We start from the raw sequence: 11,218 nt of genomic DNA on the forward strand, positions 1-11,218 counted from the left end.
CTTAGTCTACTTACGGAAGACTAGTAGCAGAGAGAACCGTGGAAATATCGGAATGTCCCGAATTGGATTGATATTTCTGACAAGTCTGGTATAAAGAACTCTTACGACTAAGCAAAACAACCTAAGAATGGGGGACATTTAAACAGACACTTCACAAAAGATATATGAAAGATCAATAAACACATGAAAAGATGCTCAACATCATTAGCCACCAGGGAAATGCAAATTTAAAACACAATGAGATACTACTATACACCTATATGATGACTAAAGTTTAAAGGACTGATAATATCAAGTGTTGAACAACATGCAGACTATAGAACCCTCATATTGCTGGTCTGAATGTAACTACTTTAGAAAAGAATTTGGCAGTTTCTTTAAAATATCTATTTAATAATAAAAATTATTTATAAAATATATTTACTGTACCCAGAAATTTCACTCCTGAAATTTATCCAGAAGTGAAAATATGTGTCCACATAAAGGTTTATATATAACTGTTTATAACAAATATACTCATGACAGCCAAAAATTAACCCAATGCCCTACAACACATCAATGGATAAACAAGTTAGAGTAAATTCATACAATGAAATGCTACTCAGTAATAGAAAAGAATGAACTACTGGTATTTGCAATACTTGCAACAGATAAATCTAAAAACATGCTCAGAAAAAAAAAACACAAAAATCTAAAATTATGTTACTGTATGGTCCCATTTCTACAAAACTCTAGAAAATACAAATTTATTCTAGAGTGACTAAAAGAAAACCAGTGGTTGCTAGGGATGGGGAAGTGGGACATGGACTGGAAAGGACTCCAAGGTTGACCTCTGCAGTGAACCAGTGTTCCATCTTGATGTAGTGTTAGCTATCAGGGAGTATGAATTTGTCAAAAATAATCCAATTACCCCAGCCAGCGTGGCTCCATGGTTGAGCATGGACCTTTGAACCAGGAGGTCACAGTTCGATTCCTGTTTTACTGGTCAGAGCACATGCCCGTGTTGTGGGCCACCCAGTGGGGGGCGTGCAGGAGGCAACCCATCAATGATTATCATTGATGTTTCTATCTCTCCCTCTTTCCCTTCCTCTGAAATCAGTAAAAATATTTTTAAAAATCATCAAATTATGCACTTTAAAAGAGTAAATTTGATAGACTATACATTGTGCCTCAATAGCAGGTCAGCGGTTGCTTGTTTAAGGGGCCTAGGGTGGAAATAAGGAATTACAAAGGGGCACAAGGAAACTTTGGAGTAATAGATATGTTCTACCTTAATTGTGGTAATGCTTTCATGGATGTATACGTGTCAAATATATCAAACTGCTTACTTAAAAAATGTACATGCCCTAACCGGTTTGGCTTAGTGGATAGAGCGACGGCCTGCGGACTCAATGGTCCCAGGTTCGATTCCAGTCAAGGGCATGTACCTTGGCTGCGGGCACAACCCCAGTAGGGGACGTGCAGGAGGCAGCTGATTGATGTTTCTCGCTCATGGATGTTTCTGACTCTCTATCCCTCTCCCTTCCTCTCTGTAAAAAATCAATAAAATATTTTTTAAAAATGTACAGCATATTGTATACCAATTATATTTCTAAGTTGTTTTAAAAATATGAGACCACACAACATCTGTATTAGATTAGCTAGAATAAAAGAAAAAAACTGACAGTACTGTCCTGGTGAGAGTTAACTGGAACTCATAATTTGTCGATGGAGATGTACAGCCATTTGGAAAAGTTTGTCAGTTTCTTATAGAATTAGACACACACTTATCCCACAGCAGCAATCCCACTCCAAGGAAAATAAACATATGTTCATAAAAATCTGTACAAAAATGTTTATAGCATCTTTGTTCAAAATAAAAAACTGGAAACAATCCAATCCTTCAACTGGTAGATGGATATACAAATTGGGGTATCTATAATAATAAAAGCATAATATGCTAATTAGACCGGACAGCCAAACGACCTTCTGGATGACCTTTTGGACTAAGCCGGGGCTGCGAGGCCAAGCCCCTTGCAAGAATTTCATGCATCGGGCATCTAGTATCCATATAATAGAATACTAGCAGCATTAAAGGGAATGAACTAGTGGTCCACTTGGCAACATGGATAAATCTCAAAAGCATTATGGTAAATGAAAGGAGTCACATTCAACAGGCTACATATATTGTCTGATTCCACTCACATGACATTCTAGAAGAGCCAAAACTGCATGGACAGAAAACAGATCAGTTGTTGCCAGGGTCTGCCTCGGTGGGAGCAATTGGCTACAAAGTGACATGAGGGAATTTTCGGGCTGTGGGGGTAATAAAACTGTTTTTAATTGTTGCTACAAAACTGAATGCATTTGTCAATACTCACAGGATTATACACTAAAAAAACATGAATTTTACTGTTTTTCAAAAAGTCATCTCAGAGGTGAAGATGATCCTTTTATCTACAGCTGCAGAGGAATAGAGATCATTATGCATCACAAAATTAATTCAAAAACTGATCTGATGGAGGGTTAACTGAGAACTTCCCTAAGAATATCAACCTTCTCTGCAATGCACACATACGCATAACTGATACCATCTGTTGAAGTGAATCTAACCATGGAAGTGTTACCTGAACAAATGGGTCATGGAAGACACCCAGACTCCAAAAACTATTGCCCTGTTGTGAAAACAATGTGTACTTCTTGAAAAACTGTTACCTCAGATGTGTGACATTTCGATATGCCGTGAAGGTATAAATATATGTAGGATCTCAATGTCAAATCCGCTCTGGTGGTTTCCTTTCGCATGTGCATGGTTGAACACTCAAAACTATGACTCTGCCAAGTTGATGGACAAACACTCTAGAAAGCAGAGCCCGAAGCAAGGTGAGGGTGAGGAAAACGGGAAAGGGAAGCGAGAAAAGAGGCAAAGCAAGATGGCACCAGGGATTACCTCCCGGAGACTTCACAAGGAGCCAGAGCCAAGACACCCGGTGGTTTGGCACGTGTGTGCACTCAGCAGGCTTGCCTTTCTCTGGATGGCTTGAAAGGAAAAACTGTGCCTGAGAGTAGTCCACTGAAGGGGGATGAAGAGGGGGAATCAGTCTGCCAGGCTCCTCCTGTATTTTGTTCCATTAATCACTTGGGAACTGATGCCTTCACACTTCTGATCATCTCATCCTTCAGTAGCAGCTCAGAAGCCAGGCCCTGTGGCCTGTAGTGTGACATTTCCTCCATCTCTAAAGTGGAGGGGTGACTGAGAAGACAGAGGGCTTGATGTGGGGGTCGTAAGGGCCATGCAGGTCCAGTTTAACCCGGGCTCTAGTCAGCTCAGGGAGCGAAAAAGGTTAGCTGGCAATGCAAAAAAAATAAAAATAAAAAATAAAGACTGTGGTCCAAGTGGCGGATGATGGCTTCAGGGGAGAGGGAGAGGGTTGAAGGAATCTGAGATGGCGCTTAGAACTTGTGTTTCATGTGACAGGAGATATAAATGAAATAAATGCCAAACAGTGACATAAGGTACTTTGTACAAAAAGAAAGAAATCGGTAGGGAAGTACAGCTGGGAGAGAAGGCTTTACTAAGGGGATGGGGCTTCAAAAGCGAGAATGTTTTGCTCAGAGAACACAGGAGAGCCCTCACAGCTATGCAAACCATCTGAAAGACAGAGTGGCATAAATATGTACAACACAGTGTTCAGGAACTGGCTGCTCACTGAAGAGTGGAGTGTTATATAGCGGAGGCTTTGAAAAATCAGCTGGATATGAAATTGTGTATCTGAAACCTGTTTTCTTAACAGGTTTTGTTAACCAGTATCACCCCAACATATTCAGTATAAACAAAAAAGAAAAGAAAAACCAGCTGGAGTCAGGGGTGCCCCCAGGTCTCCTCTCACCCAAGGTCAGGATCCTGGGGCCACCTGTCTTGCTGTCCCTCCGCCCCCCACACCCCCGCCTCCACACCTGGGTGCCTGGGGAGTCCCCACCTAGCCCTGCTCTCACCCTGACGCAGGTGGTAAAGATCATCGGGCCCAGGGAAATCACGGGAGGTACATCACCTACTGGCTGGCACAGTAACTACCCTACCACCCGACAGCCCCTGGGCGAAACAAATGGACTGTGACCACCCTACCTGGGCAGTTAGTGTGCTGGCAGCCTATCCTGTGGGAATGTGCTCAAGCATGGAAACCTACCCACTGTTCCTCTGGACCCCAAGGCAAGCAGCCTATTTGCCTTTCTTGGGCTGAGGACCCACGTGGCATCACCTGGACACAGCCCCACCTGGCATCTGTGTAATGGTGCCTCAGGAGGGGACAGGATGCTGAGGGGAGGCCAGTGGGCCAACCAGTGACCAAGACAGCACTAGGTTCTTGCCAGCCCTTCAGGCACCCCAAGTGGCTCCCCAAAAATGGGACCTGTGTCCGGGTCTTTGGCAGCCCCTACTTCCCCTTGGCTTCCCATCTCCATGCCACTCTCAAAGGGGCCCTGTCCCTGATTATGAGCACTTGAGGGCAGCCGGCAGGGAGATTTAAACAAATCTAGATTCTAAGTTGGTACTGAATGCTGGGTGTTTTAAAATTAAAGATATTTTGAATAAAAATTTAAAAAAGAACCAGCTGGGAGTCTGATTACTGAAGGCCTCGACCAGGAGTTAAAAGTAGATTCTGTGTATGGGTAGATGATGTGAAAAAGCTAAATCCTTCTCTTCCCACTGTAAGAAGTCAACAGATAATATCAGAAATTGAAAAATCAAGAAGTGGTGACATAGCATATATTTAAACTAGAGACCCGGTGCACAAATTCATGCACATTGAAAGGAAATTAATTAGAAGAAATATTTTAATATCGCTATTTGCCCTTTCTCTATAGAAGTGTCAACCAAATCACGATTGACAATGACAGATCGAAACACATGCGTGCAATTGGCGCCAGCGAGAGCTTTATATGTATTGCACATGGGCAAGTCAACTTAGCCTTTTATATAGAATAAACTTAATTATGGTAGACCTGCTTTCTGATCTAGCTAAACTTTTTCCAGCTCAGTGAAGCACCCCAACTTCTTTTTCGGTAATTGTCAGCAACACAGCAGTAAATAGCAACACAAAGCAATTATTGTAGATCACACAGGGAGAACAAAGGGTAAAATATTTAACGGCAGCAGTGTTTGACTATATTTTGCGTAGTGAGAAAACCTGGTCATTTTCAAGGTCCACCATTTCTTACTTCTTTTCAGTTGGTCAAGTTTCTAAGCTTTCTAAATCTCCATTTTCTGACTAATAAAAATAAAATAGGATTCCACCGAGTCTCCTATCACTTCTCCAGGACTTCTGTGAGGATCAAATGAGATGAAGCACGGGAAAATGTTTCACAGACATTTGGTTAGTGTGAAATGTTTCCACCTGGCTATAAAGCAAGTTGTGTTCCTGGACTGAAGAAACTGCAAGGAGGCGAGTTGTCACTAGGGAGAGGAAGTTGAGCGTTGCTACCTGACGTCACTACCCGGACAGACACTTACAGATACTTAGCATATTAACCTTTTATATATACAGATGGCCTGTTGCTTGGGAGAGGAAGCCGGGAGCTGCTACAGGACGTCATTACCCAGTGCCCACAGCCACCGTTTCCAGGCTGCGCTGGGCTGTGGGCCGCATTTTGCTCCATGGAATCTTGGCAGCATCAGCTGCAATTTGGTGGGCTGTCGCTCCGGGGTGATGGCGGGTCCTGTGTACCACTTGGGAGAAGCCGAGTGTTGCTTTGTCAGTGCCAGGTCCATGCTGCCGTTTCTCTGTAAATGGCCAGTGCGTGTCATGGCAGCTCCTGTGTACAGCGTCTGCCCCCTGGTGGTGAGCGTCATAGCGACTGGTCGGATGGGCGGAGGGACACTTAGCATATTAGCCTTTGATACATGTATAGATAAGGAAGCAAATACTGGAAGATAATGTAAAAATTACGTAGTGACTGCCTTTGGGGTTATCGGGTAAAGCAGGGGTGGTGACTATTCTTCATGGTAAACTTGGTAGAACTATTTGAATTTTAAACTACTCATATGTGTTTTTAATAAAAATAAATTTTAAGTTTAAATAGAACACTGAAGACCTTTTAAAAAGGGAGTTGCTGATTCCTTGAGCCAGAAAATGTTCAATGGTGGGTACAAGCAGAAGCCAGGCATACAGTGTGCTGAAGAATAAGTGAGACACAAGATAACAAATGTAGTCTAGATTTTAACAAGCCATGCCAACAACTGAAATAAAAGGGGAAGAGGACAGAGGGAACAGGGTAAAGAAAGCATTTTGAAGGTGGCAGTGTTTATATGATGGCACTTCTGCTGGCAATGTCCCCGAGAAACTGCTTGCCAAAGAACTCCTTAGAACTGTGAGACCAGCTGGATCCCCACACCTGCCCTGACTTGTTCTTTTTTGCCTCACCAGCTTTCTTGCTCCAATTGCTTTCCAAGTGGGCCTTCGTGATGTATCCTGGGGAACAATCCCCCAGGACCAGCCTTTTAGCAGCCACAACTCTTGCACCTGTTAAATGTGGCAGGCAAAGAAAAACATTGGAGCCGTCACTTAGATGAAGGGTAGCAACTTGGCTGAGCTAATTTCATTAATGTCAGGTTCAATATGTTGTTCACATATAAAAGAGAGCAGATAAAATAACTCTCACATGCAGTATAAGACATTCTGATACACATTTTCAAAGCAAGAGGCTTTAAGAAAAGGAAGCCAAGTGGCTCAAGTTTCATCAACTATCTACTGAGGCATTTGTTGTCATGATGCTGAGACATCTTCTTAAGCAAACAAAGGGTTTTGGTTTCCTCTGCAACCAAAAATAATGAACATCTCCCACGCGATCCATCTGTGTGGTCTAGAGGTAGAGCAGCATAAGAGAACACTTAGAAAGCATCAAGGTCGAGGCACTACTGCACTGTGAGCAGCAAGTGCAGAGAGATCCCTGCAAGTTACATTCAACAGAGAAGCAAAAATGCAAGGAGCCATACAAGTCTTCCCAGATATCCCAGGCTTTGTGTCGTTTACTCTTCTGTTCACGGAGCAACCTTCATAGTCTACAAAAGCTTTCAAGTTTCTGAGTAGTTCTACCCAGTTGGTAACATTACAAATGTTGGTAAATTACCCAGCATTCTGGTTTATCAGTCTCTTGTCCAACTGACAATCAATCCCTAAATGTTTATCCACTCCTGTGTTAGATGGCATACCTGACAGTTCAGTGAAAGGAAGTTGGTCAAATCCCACAAGAGATTACCCAAGAAGGAAATGCCTAATCACAAAAATACCACCACTGATTACCAATAGTGATTAGGTTTCAAAGAGATTGTCTCCTTAGGTAGATGGTAATAGAAATCTTGAACAGTTAGGGGTAAGGACAAAAACAAAAACAAAAATACCGTTAATGATTGGTCAATAATAGAAAATTACTAGAAATTTTTGTATACACACATTCATAACACAAAGTCAATTTTAGAAAATATAGAATAGAAAAGGTAGAATCTTTAAAAATTGTGTACAATGGATGTTCTTTATTACTTTATCAGTTCTAAAATACGTTTGAAATATTTAAGACTGGAACAACAGATTATTTCCTTCAGTATTTCAAATACTGCAAATTTAACGGCAAAGAGTTAAATATTAATATAATTTTGCCTTAGGTTTGAACTTAAGGTAGAAAAAAATAGATTATAAACCTCATTTGACCTGATTGTATAAAAAGTCACTCCAACTGTCTTCAGTCCTGCTGTCTCCCGACAGATTTCCAGGACAGGTTTGTGTCATTGGGTCCATCCATAATAGGCTGGGTAGGGTAGTCCATAGTAACTGCCAGGATACCAACTTTGATTCGGGACTACTTGACTGGCATTTGGCTGTACATTCCAAGAATACCTTCCTTGTGAATAGTCCTCTCCAGGGGGACCAGGCGGAGGAGGGTTATGGCCTCTCTGGTAAACATTCTGATTCTGTGGAAATTTTCTTAAACAAAACATAATAAACTATTATTAGTTTTAATAAACTATATAATGAGCTTTGTAAAATAATGCACTGATCTACTGTTTTCTACATGTGTGACCTTAGCAAAGGAACTGCTTAATCTTTGGATTTTTAGTTAAGAAATCCATCTTTGAGTTATTTAGAAGGTACATTAAAAGCAATGCAGTTAAATTACCTACCATAAAGTCTCTGCGCACAACAGAGTCCCAGGAGCCTTTCCACCTTTTACTACAGAGGTAAGTGCCCGACTGTCCTAATCAGATACTTTCTTTCCAAGAATGGCAGGTTGGCACGAAACAGAACAAGCTATTTACTTCTGAAAACATAAAGCTGCTTTCACTTTATAAAGAAATAGATAAATTAATTATAAAGCATGAAACTCTAACTATGGTACATGCAACAAATTTAGAAAATTAAGATTTAAATCTAATTGTCTCAAAAGATCAGTAAATCGAATATAATCATACAAAAGAAATTTGAAATCTGAGAAAAGAAAAATAATGCTCTCTGCCCCCTAACTCTCAATCCTACCTAACCTAGTTAGATTAATATTTCCTTTTTGATCTTTTTCCCCTAGAATTTTTTTTTTTTTTTGCTGTTAAATCATAACCTATTATCTTTACTTAGCATAAGTGAGCTAACACTCCTCATGGCTTTATAAAATGTCACAGTATGGACATAATTTACCCAGCTATTCTTCACTGTTAGAAATGTAAGATGTTACCTACTTTTTCATCATTAAATAACTCTGGGTTTAACATCTCAAAACATATACTACTGTATCCTAAGTACCTAGATGTACCTGATATGTAGTAGGGAGGTTTGAGAAATGTGCTGAATGATTAAATAAATGTAACTTCTTCCATATTTTGAAGTATTTCCTTAGTCTCAATGTGGAATTACCAGTTATGAGCATTTTTTACAGCTATCAAGTTATGGTTCAAAAGGACCGTACCAATTTTCAGTGCCATTGGCAACACAAGCAACATTTAAAATGTGTTGTGTTTTTAAAGTTGATTTTTAGAGAGGGAGGGGGAGAGGGAGGGAGAAACAATGATTGGTTGCCTCCTGTACACATCCAGACTGGGGATCGATCCCACAACCTGGGCACATGCTCCTGACTGGGAATTGAACTGATGACCTTTTGGTGCATCCAATGACGCTCCAAAAACGCTAACATCTTCTTGAAAGTATTTATAATGTGCTGAAGTACATTTCAGTTCATGCAATGGTCAACAACAATCCCTCTGAGGTAGGTATTCTTAAAATCTATATCAGGGGTCCTCAAACTACGGCCCGCAGGCCACATGCAAATACAAATATTGTATTTGTTCCCGTTTTGTTTTTTTACTTCAAAATAAGATATGTGCAGTGTGCATAGGAATTTGTTCATAGTTTTTTTTTAAACTATAGTCCGGCCCTCCAACGGTCTGAGGGACAGTGAACTGGCCCCCCGTTTAAAAAGTTTGAGGACCCCTGATCTATACCTAATCTAATTAATAAGAAGAGAAATCTGGAAATATCAATCGAAATTACACAGCGAGTTAAGGGCAAAGCCAGGATGCAAATCCAGGTCAGCCTGACAACCACTACACTGGAAAGCTTTATAAAAAACTGTTGCTATATTAATAGGTAAAGAATAGAACCTTGCTATTTTAATTGTTCTGAGGTTTTTTTCAAGTCAAAATATGTTTGTGATTTATCTGTTCAAATCCTTTGCAAATTTCTCCACTGGAATTTTTACTATTTTCCCTATAATTTGTACTTATTCTTTAAATAACAATGTTCCTTATTCTGAAAACAATACCACTATTAATGTAGCCAAAGAATGCAAGATCCTATCTGGTAGTGACATCAAATTGATGGCTTAAACTAAGGTTAGAAACAATGAAAATTTCTAAGTCCCTTTCCCAAATGTCTCTGAAAAGTCACATATTTCCCATACTATACTTGAATTTTCAGCCCTAAATGCAAAATATGAAGAAAAGATACCTCGTGGTTCACCCTGGCCAGCAAGAAAATGTCAATTCCTCACCATTATCGTAATACTAGAGGCCCAGTGCACAGATTTGTGTACCAATAGGGTCCCTTGGCCTGGCCTGCAGGGATCGGGCCGAAACCAGCCCGGTGCACAGATTCATCCAGGGCGTGTCCAGCCCGTCTTGCCCAGTCCCCATCAGCCGGACCCTAGCAGCAAGCTAACCTACCAGTTGGAGCATCTGCCCCTGGTGGTCAGTGCATGTCACAGTGACTGGTAGAACAGCTGAATGGACAATCAGACACTTAGCATATTAGGCTTTTATTATCTTAACTAGAGGCCCGTTGCAGGAAGATTCTTGCAAGAATAGGGCATCCTGCGGCTCCCACTCCGCCGCGCAGCTGGGTTTTTCCCTCCCTCCCGCTCCGCCATGCGGCTGGTTGTTTCCCTCCCGCTCCGCCACCCGGCTGGTGTCCCTCCCACCTCCCGCCTCCGCCGCCTTGGCTCCGTTCCTGTCTCCGCCACCTCTACTTTGCTCCCTTCTGTAACGCTTCGCTTCCACATTGTCTTCAGTCTTCGCCTCCAGCCGGTATATGCAAATTAACCGCCACCTTGGTTGGGTTAATTTGCATATAGCCGCTCTGATTGGCTGGTGGGGGTAGCGAAGGTATGGTCAATTAGCATCTTTGTCTTTTATTAGTGTAGATAACTAGAGTCCTGGTGCACGGATTTGTGCACTGGTGGGGTCCCACGGCCTGGCCTGCGGGGATCGGGCCGAAACCAGCAGTCCAATATCCCGTGAGGGGTCCCAGATTGCAAGAGGGCCTCTACTATGCATATAAGATCTTTGGTTAATCTCTTCCCCCCTCCCCTCTGAAATTCATCAGTCTGTTCCATGCCTATGCATTGAGCGCCTACCCCCTGGAGGTCAGTGCGTGTCATAGCTACTGGTTGAACAGTCAAACGGTTGCTTAGGCTTTTATATATGTACTAGTGGCCCGGTGCACGAAATTCGTGCACGGGGGAGGGGTGTTCCTCAGCCCGGCCTGCACCCTCTCCAATCCGGGACTCCTCGAAGGATGTCCTACTGCCGGGTTTACAGGGATTGGGCCTAAACCGGCAGTCAGACATCCCTCTCACAAACCGGGACTGCTGGCTCCTAACCGCTCACCTGCCTGCCTGATTGCCTGGCTGAATTGCCCCTAACCAACGGCCTGCTCGCCCCAACTGCTCCCACTGCTGTCTGCTGCCCCAATGTCCCCCCCCC

The 11,218-nt window shown here is 42.2% G+C and overlaps 1 protein-coding gene across 3 annotated transcripts in view; it reads right to left on the minus strand.

Annotated features, from left to right (window-relative positions):
- Window positions 1-7,487: 7,487 nt before the first annotated feature.
- DUSP11 (dual specificity phosphatase 11) overlaps window positions 7,488-11,218 on the minus strand; it is a 59,235-nt gene continuing 55,504 nt past the window's right edge. For all 3 annotated transcript variants that reach the window (XM_014462667.2, XM_023760606.1, XM_006096772.3), the window contains one exon: window positions 7,488-7,955. In XM_014462667.2, coding sequence (XP_014318153.1) covers window positions 7,757-7,955 — 199 coding nt within the window. In that variant the 3' untranslated portion in view covers window positions 7,488-7,756. The remainder of the gene's footprint in view (window positions 7,956-11,218) is intronic.

This window comes from Myotis lucifugus, unplaced genomic scaffold (assembly GCF_000147115.1).
Source record: "Myotis lucifugus unplaced genomic scaffold, Myoluc2.0 scaffold_186, whole genome shotgun sequence".
NCBI classification, from domain to species: Eukaryota; Metazoa; Chordata; class Mammalia; order Chiroptera; family Vespertilionidae; genus Myotis; species Myotis lucifugus.